A 20289-nucleotide genomic window follows, 5' to 3' on the forward strand; every position below is an offset into this window, starting at 1 on the left:
GTGTATAACTGTAGCAAGTGGAAGTATTACTATTCGCAACAGTCATACCACGTTGTAAAGCACCAGTTCTCGTCCGATCACTGAAGTTAAGCAACGTTGGGCATGGTCAGTACTTGGATGGGTGACCGCTTGGGAACACCATGTACCGTTGTCACAAACTTTTTTTTTTTTTGCTAATTTTAAATCTTATTAAAATGTCGATATATTTCTTTTCAAATACATGCTTGAATTATTGCTCAATCCAGTCTATGTCTATGCTACTATTTGTGGTCTAACATGGCGGCTATTTTAATCCACCAATCAGGGTATCGATCATGTAACTTTTCCCCTAGCGCGGAAAAGTGAAAAATTTTGCCATTGATTTCAATGCTAATATTTTTCACTTTTCATGTTTCCGCCCTAGGGAAAAAGTTACATGATCGGTACCCTGATAATAAAATAGATATTAACTTTTATATTATATCATGTATAATTATATACATGCCGCATACTTACATTAAATGCCACAAAGAATGACTCCCATGCTAGTTTTGTATTCAAGCGTTGGGTTAAGCGATACCCCTCGGAGCAAGTGCATGTATTGGGCGATGTACATCTTTCATTCGGTTCACAAGGTATCGCGCAGTGCGGCTTGCAAACTGGATTCGTCTGATTGTCATAAATAAAGCCCTCGTCGCAGATACATACTCCGGGCGCGACGCACGTGCCGTTGCTACAGTCCATCTCGCAGATCGGTTCGCATACGTATTTTGAACTTTCATTACGGTATCCGTAACCGTCGTTACAACTGCAGGTCTCTGGTGCGATGCAAGTACCCATTTTACATGGTTCGCTACAAATTGGCTCGCAAACGCTCGCATTCACTGCTGTATAACCATCATTGCAGAAACATATCTGTGGCGCTATGCATGCGCCGAAAACACAGATCTCGTCGCATTTAGGCACGCAGGTGAAGCGATCAAACTGGCCCACCTCGTAACCATCCAGGCATTTACAAACGTTAGGCGCCGCACAATAACCGTTTGTGCACGCGCGATCACAAACAGGCTCGCACGTGGACGAGGTGGAGTCGTTTTCGATTTTTTTGTAACCGGAACGGCATGAGCAGACATGCGGTTCGTAGCAATATCCGTAGTTACGTTCGCATTCCTCGTCGCAGACGGGACGACAAGTGAATCCGTCCGAATCCATCCAGTAATCCTCGTTGCAGCTACATATGTCAGGTTCGACGCACGTGCCGTTGATGCAACCATTCGTGCACACCGGCACGCACGTTTCTTTGTCGTTCGTGTCATTCAAAGCGCGATATCCTGTGTGACATATGCAAACGTTTGGTTCCAAGCAATATCCCTTCTTGCAAGATTGCGGACAATGCGGTACGCATTCTGTACCAATTTGTACATAGCCTTTGCAGCATTCGTGTTCTACGATTCTTACGGTGTGATACTGTAAATGTAATTAGCGAATTAGAGAACCATAGAAGAGAGTATAAATAGATAACAAACAAAGCAAGAGAGAGAGAGAGAGAGAGAGAGAGAGAGAGAGAGAGAGAGAGAGAGAGAGAGAGAGAGAGAGAGAGAGAGAGGTAAAAAAGCAATTATAAAAATATTTATAAAATAAACAAGAAAATAAAAAAATAAAATAAAATTTTATATATTATTTGTTTGTGATGTAATACTAATTTTTATATTGTTTAGATATTATTTACTAATGCATTTTTATTAAGTTTTTTATTAGATTTGACATGAAGCATTTGATCAATATATGAATATTTGATCAACACATAAATTTGAACATAGCGTACAAACAATTCAATATATCCAATTTTTCGGAAATTTTTTTCGTTGATCAATATCTCATCTATGAAATATTTTTTTAATTAATGTGATTTTTAGAACAAAAATTTACGATTGTAGGTCAAAGTAATAGTGAGAAGAATGCATTTGACACGTATATAAAAATTATCTTTTTTACTGTTTTTTTTTAAATTTTTTCTGTAAGATTTTTTATTTCTCATTTCTATCTTATTTCTTATTTCTTATTACGTGTGTGATTTATTAGATTTGATTACCTCTTTCCTGTAATTCAAGCGAAACTTATGATAAAATGAATGTAGTGAATGATCTCGCATTTTATATGTTTCCATATAAGGAATGTATTGTGACAATTTACGGCTGCAATAAAATTAATAAAATTAATGTATTTTGAAAAAATTATTTTCAAAAAGTTCAGAATATATCTCAAATTCAGAAATAGATATTGAATATATAAAAAAAATTAAATTATAATATAAAGAATATAATTTTGATATACAGAAAGAAAGATTGTATAACAAATATAAAGATACCTGACCACTCTAGTACACGTTGAATTATTACTTGGTATATGCACAGAAGGCTGATCATGCTCCATTACAAGTACGGAAATTTCACCATTTGTATATAATTTGTCTATTTGTAGAAATAGTATCTTGGCAATCAATATAGTGATCAAACTCTTAAACAACCCCATAGCACGTTGTTTCTATTATGAAGTTGACACTTGCTCCGTGAAACTTGGACTGACTATTGTAGCGCTTTCTTTCCATTATTATCTCCTTTATCTTTTGCTTTCCATGCGTATGGGTTGTTTTAATGAGACAGGATGTGCTGTGCTATCAGAGAGTTTACTGAAATGCATGTGTATTTGTAGCATAAAGTTCATTTAAATATTGATACCATTTATGTTGAGACAATATAAGATGTGAAATGAGATTATCGTTCGTGTGCGCGCGCGTGCGTTTTAAAAGGTATTCTAAATGAGTCAAAAATTAGTTTTTTATACGTGGTGTTTTTTATACATAAAGATGGCGATGTATATATCCTTCATTTCCTTTCTCTCGACGAAAGAAGATATCGAGAAAAAGTATCGAAAAATATTTCGTGAAATTCTACAACGTGTAGATAATATGCGTGAATTTCGAAAATTGAATGATAGGCGCGTGCAGCATCGATTCCAAATCATCAAAAGAAAGTTTAAAATTGCAAAACGCAAACAAAAATTTTGCATTTTCCATGATGAACACGATTAGCTCAATTAGCAAATAATAGTAAATAATCTAGCAACCATTTTTTATCAGCTATGGAAGAGTATTTTAGTAGTCAAAATTCTGAATGGAAGCATTCGAATTTCTGCTAAATTATCATTTAATACGCAAATCCGTGACAATGACAAGGTATGACAACAATAATGTATTCCACAAAGCTGGTTGTTTGATGTGATGTCAATTACACAATTTGTGTAAAAGAGAAATAAAACTAATTAATATATAAAAGCTTTAAGAGCGAAGAGAAGGAGAGATTTCTCGCAGGCCGTGTTTTTCTAGTTCTCGCCAAATTTTAGTTTTATGAGAAGAAAACTCAGCGTGCAACGAAATTAAACATCACAAAACAGTTAGGAATTCGGAACATGCCACACATACACAATTTTAATTCTTGATTATACTTTATTGAAAATATCTTATATTAATGAATATATACATTTTCAACTTCAATTAACAATTAATTAATTAAGTTAATGATAAACAATTGTTTTTTTGCATTTATCATCATTATTATTATAGAAATTTCCAAAATTTCGTATAGAGCTTTCCGTAGCATTTTTCATATTAAGAATTAATATTACTTTGTTCAAGTAGCCCTTGCGTTAATGTATTGTGCCTGCAAATTACCTGTTCATCACCTATTAAAAAGAATAATTGGATGAGAATATTAATGTATTAATCATATTTAGTTTGTTATTTGTATGTCTTAAATTAAAAAGTCATATATTTTTCAAAAGCATTCGGATTATTTGAAAAAAGAATATAAGTTATAAATTTACTAATTTATTAACATAGCAAGTTTTTTTCTATGGTTGTATCATCAATATAATTCCAAAAATCTAAAAATATATATTTTTTTATTTAAACATGCAGGATAATGGGAATCTCATTTTATTTTATATTTGCGAAAGTTACTCATATACTCGATCCTTTTTTAAAATTGATATTTATAACTTATACTCTATTTTTTTCCAGCATTTTCTACATAAGCATATATAATTGAGAAATCATTTCTGTGATTATTATTAGATAATATGTAATGAAATTCGATAATAATACCTAGACCAATTTGTCTATTTCGACGTTTTCGTAGTACTATATAAGTTGTTACTGCTCCTATCAGAAGTAATATTCCGAAACCACATGCGATTCCACTTAGTTTGATAATTTCCTTATTATTTCTATACTGTCTGCTTAGTTCAAGGCATTCTATTGCAAAAACTGATAAATTTTTATTAGTTTGTCGCCTAATATTATTATATTGCGAAGACAATTGAAAATTTGACATGAAAGAAAGATATATATATAGTTTTTTTTGTATATATCTAAAAAAAAATTTTTTGAAAATTTTGTCTTTTTGCTTTTTTTCTCATTATCAGAGATAAAAAAATGCATGTTAAATAAATTTATATTTGTAACAAACCTTTATTTATTAAACAACCAATTTGTGTTTTGTTTTGTGTATCATTAATGTACATCTTAAAGCACAAAGTCTCGTTGTTTATTTTATTAATACATTGAGGGCATGCTGGGTTATTTATAAGTACATGCTCAATAGTATTATTTTGTTCTTCTATGACATTTAATCTGTAAGAAAATAAATGAATCACAGATGATTTATAGACAATTCATTTCAGATATCGTTATAATACAATATCAAATTTTTTCTGATAATAATATTAAAGCGTCCTGTTTATAGAAAGATAGAGAGAAATGATTAAATATATATATTCATTGCTGTTATATTAATTATTATTATATCTATTTAATAAAAAAGCGTAAATTTGTAAAATGCTATATATTAGATACTTACGATTCGGTACGATTATCTTCATCGTTTAAGATCGAGATACACAAGGTTGGTTGATCACAGTGCGGACCGGTCCATCCGTAGTTGCATTCGCAAATTCTGCGTTCATCGATGCACTCGCCGTGAGCGCCGCAGCCATCCTGGCATGCGTGCACGCAGATGCCTTTGATTTTCACGAAACCGACATGGCATTGACACTCGTCCGGTGCCACGCAGTCGCCGTTATCGCAACTCTCGCAATGCGGCACGCATCTACTTGCATTTTCCAGCCGATCTTCAGAAATCAAACGAGATTCCTTGACTTCTGGTCCAATGCCCGAATCTTCGAGGACAAATCCGTCATCGCATTCGCAGACTTCAGGTGCGACGCACGTGCCATTGTTGCACGTTGAGCAAAATGGCTCGCACCTACCCGTTTCCGTATTTCGATAACCATCGAAGCACGTGCAGAGATCTGGCGCCGTGCATGTGCCGTTTCCGCAATCGACGGTGCAGATCGGTTCGCATCTAAACGGAACATCTTTTTCGTCATAATAAACCATGCGATAATTATCCTCGCAAATGCATAAGTCGGGCGCCTTGCAGATTCCGTTTGTTTTGCAGGCTGGGTGACAGATAGGATCGCATACGTTCATAGAATGCGTCGATTGACGATAGCCTGGTTTGCAATTGCATATGTTGGGTTGGACGCAAATACCATTCTTGCAGCTCGGATTGCAAATCGGTTCGCAGAGACTTGTACGATTGTTCTCGGTAGGTTGGTAGCCGAAGTTACAGGTGCATTCGTTTGGCGCACTGCAATATCCATTAATGCAGTCAGCTTCGCAGAAAGGTTCGCATATGTTCGAAGAATTGTTCTTGGAAGGACGATAGCCTTTGTTGCATGTACAAATTTCGGGTGCACTACAAATGCTGTTTACACAATTCCTGCTACAGATGGGTTCGCAAATATTGGTAAAATTGCCGCCTGACGGTTGATAACCGGTATTACAACTACACGTATCAGGAGCGCTGCAGAATCCATTGATGCATTCTGTGTCGCAGATTGGTTCGCACACTGAGTTATCGGCAAAATATGATATACTCTGAAAATCAATATTTTCTATATGGGTATAAAAAATTATTCTATGTAAAATACGAGGTGTGATCAAAAAGTAACGAGAATTTTCAAATTGCGTGCGCTGTATCTTGTCTATCGTGGAAAACGTTAAAGAGATTGTGCTTGCTAATATATTAGCTAATATATATTATAATTGCTATAATATTAGCTAATATATTAGCAAGCACAATCTCTTTAACTTTTTCCATTTTCATGACTGGTGGACGTGCTAGGACGCCCAGACTTCGCGTCATCTTCGATGTCTTCTCGGCCTTCCTGAAAGCGTTTATACCATTCATAAACTCGTGGTTGTGACATAGTATCGTCGCCAAAGGCCTTCTTTAACATTTTGAACGTTTCGCTGCACTTAATTCCGTTTTTAACACAAAATTTCAAACAAATTCTCTGATCCGACATTTCGCCACACAAAAAATCGCCGAACACACTGAAGTACGTCTTGCTCATTCGCTCGCCAAACACAAACTAAGCGTCGTAGCTGCCTGAAAATTGACACGTACGTCACTAGTAGTGCTACTAACACACAAGATACAGCGCACGCAATTTGAAAATTCTCGTTACTTTTTGATCACACCTCGTATATATACGACGCTTCTTAAAACGATATTATAAGAAATTGTCTTGCAACGAATTTCTCTTTTTATTTTCTAATACTAACGGTTTTCTTGGTTTGGGTCTTGTCAACTAGGCGATATCCTTCAAAACAAGTGCAAACATTTGGTGCGGTGCAAACGCCAAACGGTTCGCAAGAAATTTCGCAGTAAGGCTCACAAACGTGTTTCGTTGATTCATCGCCGCTCAATTGAAATCCCTCGTTGCATGTGCATACGCTAGGTGCAGTGCATCTCCCATTCAGGCAAGCTTTTTCACAGACCGGTTCGCAAATATGCTTCGAATTCTCAAGTAACCCATAGCCTTCGAAACAGCTACAGCTTTCAGGAGCTACGCAGATACCCATGACACAGGCTTCACTACAAATTGGTTCACACGTACTCGGAGTTTTTAAGGAATAACCTTTGTCGCAAGTGCATACGTTGGGTGCCGTACACGTGCCATAAAGACAATCGTGTTCGCACTTGGGTTTACAGACAAATATATTGTCTGAATCAAGCTCATAACCATTATTGCAAGTACAGGTATCAGGAGCGGTGCATTCGCCGTGAACGCATGGATTTTCGCAAACAGGTTTGCATTTCTGGGAACAGAGAGATGCGAATTTATCAACATGTGCTATTTTCTTCATCTGTGTATTTGTTTTCTTCTAATATTAATATCTTTTTGATTGAGAGACAATAATTATTTTCAGGACGCATAACATTGGATATAATCTTTCACACAATTTCGAATTTACATTGGTCGTGATCATCATGTTAAAAAAAAAAAAAAAAACTGTTATATTTTTTACATTTTCAAAATTTTAATTGCTAAAATTCTATCTTTTTTAAACCTTTATACATCAAAAATTCATATTTTGATACGAAAACATTATTTTTCATCAAGAAAATATTATGTGCATTACAAATGTATTTATATTATAATTTTCTGTACATTAATAACATTTTACACGCTCAAATCTTACTTCGAGTCTATAATTCCATCGAGTCCGAGTCTTATAAAAGATACCCCACGTCTTCTCTTTATATGTTTCTAAGTATGGAACTTGTTTGGTTACTCGAACACTGTAAACAGAGTGATATTTTAACAACGTTAGCTTGTTTGTTGAATATATTTGATGAGCACTATTTTGATTTATAAAAAGAGAGAAATAGATATATGACTATATCTTACCTAACTGTTCGACTACATTTTCCTTCTCCTTCAATGATTTCTATATCAGGATAATCAGAAGAATATCCTTCATAAGCCTTCAATAATGATAGAACTTCAGTAATCAATCTGTTTTGTAGAATAGTAAGAATAAATATGACATACAAAAATTTCATAATTGCTAAATATAGAAAAATTTATTTTCGAGAGGAGACAACTAGCGAGAAAAAGCGATTAACGCATGGTCAGTTATATATCACGTCGCGAACTAGACTAGAGGCTGCTCTTCCTCTCTGTTATGATGTAGCGCGTTATCAGGATTCGACAGGATGTGTTGTTAGCTGTTGTCAGGAAGCAACAATTAAATTCATATGAATCCTCAACTTATATATGATAAATTTCTCTCTTTAAGTATAATCTTTATTTCATATAAATTATTACTGAAAACCCTTTTTTATATATATGCATTGTGTTTTAGGTTGAATTGTTAATTTATTTTGAACATATTAGTAAAATGTTCAAAAAAATATCCAGATTGATTTATAAAAATTTTTCATTGAATAAAAAGCACGTATTTTGCTTGCCTATTTAAACTGCAAATTATGCAGAATATTCCTAATATGGAAATTTTTTAAATTTGTTAAATTACTTAAATATATTATAACATATAGCACACTCTCATTACTTTTGTTGAATATCTAGTGCACTTTTTTTAATGTATATTGCATCAAGCTATAAAAACTATATAATTGTTTTATGATGTAAACGAATTGATTTCGCATGTTCAACAGTGCATAAACGGAATGTACATTTTCTCAAGAAAACTTAGTTGAGTTGACATACTGGGTCAAGGATACAATCTGCAGTGATCCATTTACGATGCAACAACATTGATTGTATGCAAAATAAATATATTTATAATATATTTATAATATATTTATAATTAATATATTTATTGGTTGCCAGGGTTTTTTCCATCTGACATTTTATTTGTTCAAAAAAAATTATATTCGCAGATTATTTTATATAATGATACTCAAGAATTTGTGTATGAGATACCAGTTATCAGAATAATTATTACAATACAGAAACTTTAATTATATATAAATCTACGATAATATTCTATCTGTATAGTATTGTTTGATACATTTTTCAAAAGTCGTATATTGTTACAAATATAATATATTGTACAGTAAAAAACGAACATAAATGTTGTTTTACAATTTATAAATTTATGAATAAAATTTCTCAATTGGTCATAATGTATGAAAGTTTAATCACTATGTCAAATTATTCTAATATAAATATTAATACGTTTCGTGTCAATAGTTTTTTTTACATTTCGAAAACATCGTTTACTCTTGCGGGGCACATATCTGCCGACCGTTTTCATTCCGGTACCCGAAGTAACAAAGACAGACATTCGACAGGGTGCCCATGCCGTTCTCGCATCCGCCTTCGCATACCGGCACGCATTTTCTGAGGTCATCAGTGTTGTGAATGTATCCTTGATTGCAGGTGCACTGGTCCGGCCCAGTGCAATAGCCGTTTAAGCACGGCTACTTGGCACACGCTCGTAGCCGTACTATTCCTATCTTCTCGGACGAACTTATCAGTCAAAGGAAATGTTGCGGAATCCCGGATCGCACATAATTCGGGGCGACGCACCGTCCGTTCGAGTCGCATCCGTATTCACATTGCGGAGGATCTGCTAGGGAAACGCATTTACCGATAATATTGCGAGTAAAACCGGGTTTGCATTTACAAATGTTGAACGCGAGGCATTCGCTAGTGCAGGCGGCTAGGTAATGAGGGATGCAGGTCTCGCGATCATTGTAAGTGTTGGGATATCTGTAAAATAGTTTATTTAATGTTAAATTTTTTTATGTTTAACGTTTCGTCAAAATATATCTTGAAAGTATCACAGTTAGAAATTGCGAAACGTTCTGACAATATAATACATATACAGAGTGTCCCATTTTAACTTTCATACTGTAATATCTCGAAACTGTAAGTTTTAGAAGGAAATTTTTTAGATAAAAGTTGTTTGGTTCTGAGGGGGAAAGAAGATAGGAATATTAGTTAGACTTTGGGTGGCATTGTTAAGGTCACATTGAATTTTTTAAATTGAAACCCCTATTTTTTTATTACATATTCTTGTAGTCTTTGTCGAGACATTTTCAGATAACTATAATAAAGTATTTTTTCATTAAATATTTTTCGAGTTATTTTACATCTTAATCTGACATATTTTGATATAAAAAATAAAATATCTCGTAAAATATTTAGTTTTCGATAATTTTACCGTAATACTTTTATGTACAGAATAATGAGACACATCAATAAGAAAAGATATATACTGTATGAAAGTTATTATAATTAAGAAACATTTAGTCACTTACTTTATCTGAATTAGATTATCCGACGATTATGCTGAATTTAACATTTATATGCATATAATGTTTTGAGAGCAAATAATTTCTTTTTCTAAAAATTAATTAAATTGTGGTTTTAAAATAAACATTAAACTATCATGTAAAATATGTTTTCTGAATCTGTATGTGTATTTTATTATGAATCTCGCATTACACATTGACGTTTATACAATCCATTTGATATCATCCGAGAATGAATGTATGCTCGCTTTATCAAACTAATCTATGTATTAAGACGCTTTGTGTCATCAGTTTTTCCGTACATCTCGGAAATATTTATTCTTGCGGGACACATCTTTGCCGACCTTTAACACCGCTTTCTTTCCGATATCCGGGATTGCAAATGCAAAAATTCGGCAAGGTGCATACACCGTTCGGGCATCCGCCAACGCATACCGGCACGCATCTTGAGCGTGTGACATCACGAGTGTCGTATGTGTAACCCTGATTGCAGGTGCACTGATCCGGTCCCGTGCATTGGCCATTCAAGCACGAATGATGGCATACGTTCGCTTCCGTACCATCCCCCTCATATTGGATGCATCTACCTGTATCAGGATTGACGCGGAATCCCGTATCGCAGACGCACACGTTTGAGGCGACGCACCGTGCGTTCTGACCGCAACCGTATCTGCATTGCGAACTGGTCGCGTTGGAGGATGCCAGGGGAATGCATCTACCGGTATCGGGATCGCTGGCGAATCCCGGTTGGCAAGCGCATCGGTTATACCCAACGCAGGTGCCGTGCGGACCGCAGTCGTATCTACAGTCGCCGGAATGTGACGGGGTAGCGGATGTCGATGCGGGGATGCATCTACCGGTATCGGGATCGCTCGCGAATCCCGGTTGACAGGCGCATCGGTTATGCCCAACGCAGGTGCCGTACGGACCGCAGTCGTATCTACAGTCGCCGGAATGTGACGGGGTGACGGTTGTCGGTGCGGGGACGCATCTACCGGTATCGGGATCGACGATATACCCGTATCCGCACTGTGATGAGCCTGGGCTAGTCGGAACGCATCGGCCGCTGTAACGGTCCCGCATGTATCCGGATCTGCATCTGCAAACGTTTGGCGCGATACATTCGCCGCCGTCGCAGCCATCCGGACAGTCCGGCACGCAACCGCCGGTGTGATCGTGCGTAAAACCGGGTTTGCATCTACAAATGTTGGGCGCGATACATTCGCCGCTAGTGCCGTCGCAATTGTCTGGGCAGTGAGGGATGCAGGACTCGCGATCGCCATGAGGATTAGTGTATCTGTAAAATAATTTATGTTTCATCAAAGAACGTATTGAAAATATCGTAATCAGTGCGAAATGTTCTGCATTCAGTATAACAATACAAAATATATAATAAAAATCCAACCCATTTGATGAAATTCGTAATACTTCGCAAATGTATTACATATGTCACGCCGAACATAACTATTTATATCTCAAATTTTCTAGCATCTGTCTCTCTAATACAAATAATATTATTTACGCAAGTGTCAGTGTGCGTGTATAAAAATGAAAAGATAAATTATTTATACGTCTGCATAAAATTGAACACTATAATGCAAATGTATTACATATGTCACGCCGAACATAACTATTTATGTCTCAAATTTTCTAGCATCTGTCTCTCTAATACAAATAATATTATTTACGCAAGTGTCAGTGTGCGTGTATAAAAATGAAAAGATAAATTATTTATACGTCTGCATAAAATTGAACACTATAACATTTGCAGCGTAATATCGTGTTCGATGAATTTAATATTGATTTATCAATTATACATAGATATCTCTCCACTCCATTTAAAAACAGATTACAAATGTATACAGCTCCACAATTATGAGGCAAAATTTAATCATGCTAGAGATTGCGTAGTCACTGGGGAGATCGTAGGATATTTGAAAAGATAAGATAATTACCCTTCGTGACAGGTGCATACACCTGGTGCGCTACACATGCCGTGCACGCAGCCTCCCTCGCAAGCGGCTATGCATTCCTTGCGCTCATTCAGAACATATCCTGATCTGCATCGGCAAACTCGCGGTGCCACGCATTCGCCGCTTTTGCATCCGTCAGGGCAGATTGGCTTACACTGACCGTTTACCTCGTCGTAGCCCAATTTGCACACGCACACCTCCGGAGAGAAGCAATATGCATTCTCCTGGCACTGATATGTACAGACAGGCATGCAGACACCATCTTCGGGACGCCATCCCGATTGACAGCTGCAGATATTCGGTCCTGTGCAGCGACCGCCGAAACAGCCGCGATCGCAATGCGGTTCGCACAAGCCGCTTGTCACATTGCGCTCGTAGCCTTCGCAACAGTCCAATATAGTAATCCAACCACCATTGTGCTGATCAACAGAAGATTTATCTATTTTTATAATTGCCGTCTTAAAAGAAATGCTTGAATAATTTCTATTGAATTTCGTAATGAATATACAAATGTTGCATTCTAAAATCTGTTTTTTATAAAATTTAGTTTATTATATTTGTCAAAAATTACCACGTACGCGAGAAAATTTTCAATCAAAAGAGAGAGTTACTTACAGATTGGCCTTCTGGTGGTTGAGGGATGGTATTATAAGGCGATCCACTAAAGTTCAAAGTCAAGACATGACTATATCTACAATAAACAGATATATTTTATATTATGTTTAGTGTGAGCGTATATTAAATACAAAAAATATGAAAGCAAAAAAATATTGAATTGTGATATTATCAGAATTGCATTCGTATCAAATTAAAAAATTGATTACTCACGGTACCGTTTTATAACAAAGACTATTTTGCGAGGAGTTGGTGCTACCGTGATAGTTCCCGCTTGACGGATAACGTGGTCGATGTCCACCCTTTACACCATTTGTTGCCCTGGTGCTGACACACAGGCACGTAAAAACGACTAAGCAGATCAACAATCTCTGCATGTTGCATGAACGATCGCAAATTTACTACTGGATGCTTATTTTCGGTTAGAGAGCGGGCATCATAGCGATAAGAGTGTCGCAGAGGCCAGCGTTCTTCATCTTTTCGATTAAACTACGCAGCACTCGTTCGAGGAAACGGTTATCAGTTATGCATATCGATATGTCAAAGAGCCTTAATGGGGCCAATAAAGCGTTTGTGTGTCCGTTTCTTTATATTTTTTCTTTTATCTAATTGATTAGGTCATTATTAACTGGGACATGATTGACTCATTCAATGCGATTTTAATCGCGTGAATAAATTATTCATTGCAACTTGTAACTTTGTATACAAATTGAAAAGAGAAAATCATATATCACAATTAAATTATAGTATAATAATATTACCAGATATTTTGGACGTAAATCATAAAAATTACGTTTTTGCAAGCTTTTACCTTTGAATTTTAAGTAAAAGTTGTGAAAAGTAGTTTTCTTTATAAATTACACGTTTACGCCATGCACATATTAAATTACGATAAAGTATAAGAAAATATTTAATGTATGGAAGTTATTATAATTAAAAAACATTTATTATTCTCTTTATCTGAGTTAGGTTATCCGAAGAGAAGATTTAATTTAATGTACTAAATTTAATGTTTATATGCATATAATGTTTCGAGAGAAAATAATTTCTGAATTTTTAAAAGAATAATCAAATTGTAGTTGTAAGATAAATTCTAAACTATCATACAAAACATATATGTTTTTTGAATCTGTATGTATCTTTATTTTGAGTTTCGCTTTACATATCGGTGTTGTTTATACAATCCGTCTGATATCATCCGGGAATGAATGCATGAACGAATCAGGGCGATAATAAGACAGAGCAAGAATATGTTAAATGCGATAAATGTGCACAACATATGTTTATTTAATTATGATAAGTTAACGCTGACTGCAGATAACAGTTCCTTGAAACGAGTACAACTATTTATTGCAAAATGTACTTTTTTGTACTTAATTGAAGGGATCAGATTATTCTATGATATAAAAGTGGGTTTTTCTTATTTTCTTTTTCTATAAAAACTATTTTTTTTATATAAACAAACGTAAAATTTTTTACATTTTTACCAACAATAATAACATATAATTCAATATTAATTAATCCTTTCGATGATTCTTTGGTTTTTTTACAAAAACATCTCAGCATATGAAATTATAGTAATGTGACATTTTATAAAGCATTAATACAAAAATGAATGAATGTGACGATTAAAAATATATTTAAGAGATTATATATTAAGATTATATAAGATATATATTTTAATACATAAATTATTTTATTTTATGTTATATATAATTATTAACTTCTACGATGCATATACATTGCGATTTGATATAAGATTCTAATTCTTTGGTTTTATTTTAACACAAAAAAAATAAGTGTGCTTCCTCTTACGATTAAGAATTTATATCATTGATTAAATTATCACTTACTTACATATTACTACTGATATAACTCGGAAATACAGCATACATATTATTATCATGAAATGTTGGAGTATGTTTTCACGCGTAGAAAAAATACTACATTTTTTAAATGGAATTACTATAAAGTAATTATTAATTCATATAAAAAATTTATAATAACATTGTTAAAATGAGTAATAATGTTATAAAAAAATTGTAATAAAATTCTTAAATTTAAGAAAAAAATATTATGTTTGATATTTTGTTCCGTGAGCAATGCGACAATATTCAATGTACAAGGATTGCTTGTAATATATTAATCGTGGATTAAATGATTAATGTATTATTTGCGCAACGTTATTTATAAACAGAGTAATCGAGTAAATTACATAAATTACGTCAATACTGAGTGAAATTGCCAGATTTATCAGACAATTTATTTTTGCATCTATTTATTCGTACACGGAAAAAAAAAATTTCGCTACCATAGCTAATCATGGTTTGCAAAATAAATTTCTAAACTGCAGCAAAACGGTTTGTTGTTGCACTTAATAAATAGGTATCACAGTTAAGATGTTTGCTGTTGCACCTAATAAATAGGTGTCACAGCTAAGATGTTCGCTGTCCATATATTACGACTGAAATCTAGTTACCACACGCAGTTTTTAACTACGGCAGCTAATTTTTTTTTTTCCGTGTAAGCAAGATAGATCGGCATTGACTATACAAATGTTTAAAACTATCTAGATAATGATAGAGTATGTTAGGACGCTGTATTTCCCTGCTCGTTACACGGGGCTCTATTATTTCGCGCTTTCCATCTAATTGTGCATTCGCGCGCAATCGTAATCTAGTGCATTCTCTCTCCCTCGGTTTGACGTCATTCCATTAAAATAGTTGATTCAGAAAGTTGCACGTTCCACTGGTTAAATTCTATCGGCGGTCATTGGCAGTACGATGCTTAAATGACTTGTTTTTCTGCTTATCCACTCGATTACAATCACGTTCAGCCTTCAACGGTTGTGCGTAAGGTCGGAAACCAGTTTCCGCGTATTTTTCAATAGAATCGAAAAATTGACTTTTTACCGATTATTTATTTATAATAGATCGCTTTTCGTCTAAAATTGCTTAATTTTTGTCTTATGACATTATTGCATTATTAACTATAGGTGGACTTGACCATGAATGTAATGAATAGTGTTTCCATCACATATCCTTGCGATTGGATAGGGGAGTGGTTTGCAAAGGTATTTCATCGTATACATGCTCCGTGTTATGGTCAAAGTTGGTTTGCAGACGTATCAGAGTTGCTGATGGTCGATCGTAATGGCTGTCTTGTAATAGATCTATGATTCACAATATATATATATAGAACACAATTTGAATATTTTAAGAATAATAATATTTTAAGAATATCAATAAAAATAAGAATTTTATAGTTTTTTTTATTAAAGCAGCAATTCTAATTTGATAATTATATAGATATAGAAGATTATTCATTGTCAATATAGTTACTATCTATTAGATCTTTTTACTAATCTGATGGAGGCTAATTTTGTAACTATTATGATATTGCTGCTTTTTTTGCAAGTACGGTAAATTTTATAAAAAAAATGAAAACTTACCGCGAAGATTACCGGAAATTCGCAGACCGATTGTAGCGGCGCCATTAGCATAAGTATTCAAGGACTCAATGCCGTCGACAGTCAATATCGTTTCCGGTTCCGTACTAGTAGCAAATATGGGATTCACACGAATCGGAGGTGCTAAAATCGTAACAAAATCGGCAGATATACATATACGTATGCGTTGATACAAGAGAGTTGATTAGCGTACAAAGGACTAGGTGATATTACACGACCGATTATAGCTTCTTCGCTAGTTATGACGGTCAAGAGTCAAGATTATCGTCGCGGTCGTTATGTGACTAGAGGGTCAAGGACATACGGATTTCACTAACAATTCAGAACCAAGAAGAGAATGTTGCATCAAGTGAATGTAATGCTCGATACTCACGAGGCAGGCTAGCGTTCACCACTGTGGACAATCTTCCGGTGTTCATACTTTCGCGTTCTTGGCTCTTGTTCTTCTCGTCGTCGTAAACGGCAAGACGAACGGTTTCGAACAATTTAGAACGCATGTGAAGAACCATAACCACCGCGAGCGAGGTCAAACCAAGAGAGACGATCGCAGCCACGACGATTAGAGCGATGTCCAATGGAATCGGCGCAGATGTCTGAATGTCATCTGTCGTTGCAATAAAAATACTTTGTTTCAGTAGATGTCGAACGTAGACGCATAAAATGTGAAGATATTTTAACAAAATAAATTTTTCGGATACTTCTGGAAATAATACCTTTATGAACGGTTTTTACATAATTGATATTTGGCATGTCGATGCTTTCGTCATTTTGTACATGTCTGAGAAACGCGTTCTTCGTTTCAAACTTTTGCCTATCTTTTTCGACATCTCTTCTACGTTCGGGAACGGAGACTAATACAATTACAGGTCGAGCAGTAGTCGAAAGATTCTTTATTCGCGTTCCATTTGTTGTTGCTTTCTGAGGAGGGATCGCGATCGAAGCTGTTGCCGGACTTGTCGTTTCCTGAATATAATTTGTGTCATTCCAACTGTCATCTATGGATATAAAATTAAATACTATAACATTTTACAATACTGTTAATCTATATTATTAGTTAATTATTAAATTAAAAGACGATCTATCATTTACATGAGAAAAGTATTGTGTATTGTCGATTATCGATCACGGCAGCGTGATCGTTAAGTAATGCGTAAACATTATTAACAAATAATTTTTTTACAAAGCTTAAGGAGAATAAGAAATATAATAATTTGGTTGATGCCCTTTAACTAATAAATTTTAATTATTATTTTTCTTGACACTTCTGTGCAGTTGTCTCTAATGCTTAAAAGTCTGAAGAGCCATTTATACATCTGTGGAAAGAAATGATTGTGCATATAAATGCTTTCTTCGGTAAACATATTATCTCACCTTCTGTCTGGCGCTCGGTAGTCTTACGCGGCGCCGAGACAACTTCTGTGTATTCCATGTTGCTAATTCTGGGTGTTTGTACGCGTTCAGTAGTAGAGCTTTGCAAATAAGCGGGTGACGTTTGTTCGACTAAAGAGGCGTCATCCTTTGTGCATTTTCCGGTTACGGCATCGCAGTTATTGTCCCAGTTTTGACATGTGCAGTTGTTTGCGCAATCTGGACCCCATTGGCCGATTGTACAATGCTCTTGGCACCTTGCAAAAAAATAATCACTTTCACAGCATAATTTTTACTTTAACATATTAAATATTTTGCTGCCTTAATTTCTTGGCGAAAGCTTTTGTATGAGATTTTTTTAACCACTTACTGTGGTCCTTGCAATCCTGGAGAACATTGACAAGCGCCATTTATAGGATCACAGATGCCATTTTCACCGCACTTGCACACTTCCGCACAGTCTAGACCCCAGCTTCCTATCGGGCATCCTGCGAGATGAAATTAATATTCGATATTTTATAAATATATAACGCTTTAATATTTACAAGAAATAATGTCTAATATATATTTATTCTACTAATATGTATTTATACCATATTTCCAAAAAAAAAAATTTACATTTTAAACTACAATATCAATATATTTTACTGATATTTTAGACTTATTTTGATATATTTCCTTGTAATATATTACTATACATGGAAATTACGCTAATAATATAACGCAAATAATTAAATGTAATTGCCGAAATTAACAAATCTCTTGAAATAGATGTAAAATATATTTAGGAGATATTTTTATGATGAATGAGATTATCATTGTGCGAATATCTTTTATAAAGCATTGATGTCACGATTATGTTATATGTCATGATATCGGACGTTGTATCTGATCGACTCCATACCGCCCACGACCTTCTTGAATGTTCATGGGAAAGTAGCGGCTTCGTAACTTCCGGGCTTCCGTAACTTTCGAAGCCCCCGATTATATTGACGCAACAGTTGCATGCAACTTTTGCTTGTTCTATAATGCGATAAATCTGTAATTTTGTTATTAACTCATAGTCTTACTATAAAAAAATGTAAAATAATTTCGGTAAATTCAAATATTGCAAAAAGCGTAAGATTAATAAATGTTAGTAAGTGTTAATATTGTATAAATAACGAAAAGAATTGATTGACATTGGTAATGTGAAAAAGCAAATATTGTTTTAAAAATCTTCTATTCATGTATTCTACTGCTCTAGAATAATTAACGTTTAATATATTTCCGCCTTTGTTTTATAGCAATTTTGATTATACCATTTTGCAAAGATGTGTAATATGATATTAGTTTTAACAAGATGTGATAATATTGCATTCTACTCATTATTATGATTTACGGAAATATTATTTATTATTTATTATTGGAAATATTATTTATCCCTGAAAACAGTCATTTTATGCGCGTTCTTTTGACAATGAAAGGTCGGTTAGTTTTGTAGAGCGTGAAATTTCTCATTGTATGCGTTTTGCCCTTATCCGTTTCGGATTTATTCGCTCTCTACACTCAATTCCGTTTCACAATCGAGTAACGCATCATTTATTTTCTTAGTCCCAAACACATTTTTTGAGTGGGGCTCATCTATTTCGAAACTGTCACTGAATTTATAAATCACAAGGACCTTGAAAACTAACACAGTAAGTTTATTAATTATACCGACATTTAAAATTCTTTGAAGGTCTACTACACTACGCGACTTTGTATGTATATTTATAACTGTTTATTACCTTGGTTTACATATATATCTTTTTAAATGTCACAGCAATTCATTAGCACTTAATTAGCAGTGCAGATGTTATTCTGTTTCGATAAAAAGATGTTGCAAGTATCATTGACTAAGGAGCTTGTCTCAACGACCTTCTAAAATGCCTTTGTTGTTTTTTTTATATATCATTTAGATAGATTACTTTTATATTTACATTAAGAATGATGTTACAGATGAAACTAATGTTGCCTTAAGTAATCATATATGTCGAGTAATCGAAATTAAAGTAATTAAGAAATTAAATTAATAGATTTAGAATTGCTATATAATGAGAAACATGTAAAAGAAAGATGCAATGAGACTTGAAAATACAATAGAAAGAAAGAATATTATTTTTTTATTTTTTTTAATGTAATCTTTTTGGAAATGCATTACACAGAAAATAAAAAATAGTTATGATAATTAATACATGTCATATTCACATTATAAAATATATGAAAATTATAAAATATATTTCAATTGTAAATGCAAAAATTCTAAATTTAAACGATCGATAATAAATGACCAAATTCAAGATGATATCTCATAAAGAAAGAACATTCACTAATCGACTGATTTTAATTTCGACTCACCATGGGCGCAATTCTCTCCGTGATATCCAGGATTACATTGACATTTGTTCGGCGCGATACATATACCCGTCAGACATTTTTCGCAAAACGGTAAACACCTCACATCCGTCTCTGTATCGTCGTGAGTAATCAGCATTTTGTATCCTTCGCAGCATTCTTTTATAGTTTTCGATTTCTTTTCTATCTGTAATACATATGTCGCATATAATATATGTTTGCATATATTTCATAATTATATTTCAATCGAAATAAATGTAATGTCAAAAGAACACTTTTAAATTCAATTGTGTTTCAAAACGCATTTATATATATA

General features: G+C 34.2%; 2 protein-coding genes and 1 non-coding gene across 12 annotated transcripts in view; 1 reads left to right on the forward strand and 2 right to left on the reverse strand.

The window, feature by feature from the left end:
* Nucleotides 1-34: 34 nt before the first annotated feature.
* LOC115241922 lies at nt 35-154 on the forward strand. The gene has a single exon (XR_003884980.1). It is a non-coding gene; the product is annotated as a 5S ribosomal RNA (ribosomal RNA).
* Nucleotides 155-3472: 3318 nt separating this feature from the next.
* Nucleotides 3473-13226, reverse strand: LOC115241921 (fibrillin-1-like). The gene is given in 14 exon segments (XM_029817896.1): nt 3473-3720; nt 4142-4303; nt 4506-4669; nt 4896-5977; nt 6668-7204; nt 7589-7688; nt 7798-7905; nt 9136-9384; nt 9445-9627; nt 10179-10183; nt 10491-11469; nt 12128-12564; nt 12761-12836; nt 12974-13226. Coding segments are annotated over 14 exon segments (4320 nt in total). The 5' UTR covers nt 13138-13226; the 3' UTR covers nt 3473-3646.
* A 2042-nt stretch (nt 13227-15268) lies between these two features.
* The window catches only part of LOC115241915, a 17890-nt gene continuing 12869 nt past the window's right edge, over nt 15269-20289 (reverse strand). For all 10 annotated transcript variants that reach the window (XM_029817889.1, XM_029817888.1, XM_029817884.1 and 7 more), the window contains 7 exons: nt 19977-20160; nt 17968-18085; nt 17601-17854; nt 16943-17224; nt 16603-16833; nt 16212-16352; nt 15269-15932 (listed from right to left, as the gene is read on the reverse strand). In XM_029817889.1, coding sequence (XP_029673749.1) covers nt 15793-15932; nt 16212-16352; nt 16603-16833; nt 16943-17224; nt 17601-17854; nt 17968-18085; nt 19977-20160 — 1350 coding nt within the window. In that variant the 3' untranslated portion in view covers nt 15269-15792. The remainder of the gene's footprint in view (nt 15933-16211; nt 16353-16602; nt 16834-16942; nt 17225-17600; nt 17855-17967; nt 18086-19976; nt 20161-20289) is intronic.

Source organism: Formica exsecta, unplaced genomic scaffold (assembly GCF_003651465.1).
Source record: "Formica exsecta isolate Colony F162 unplaced genomic scaffold, ASM365146v1 scaffold54, whole genome shotgun sequence".
Taxonomy (NCBI): Eukaryota; Metazoa; Arthropoda; class Insecta; order Hymenoptera; family Formicidae; genus Formica; species Formica exsecta.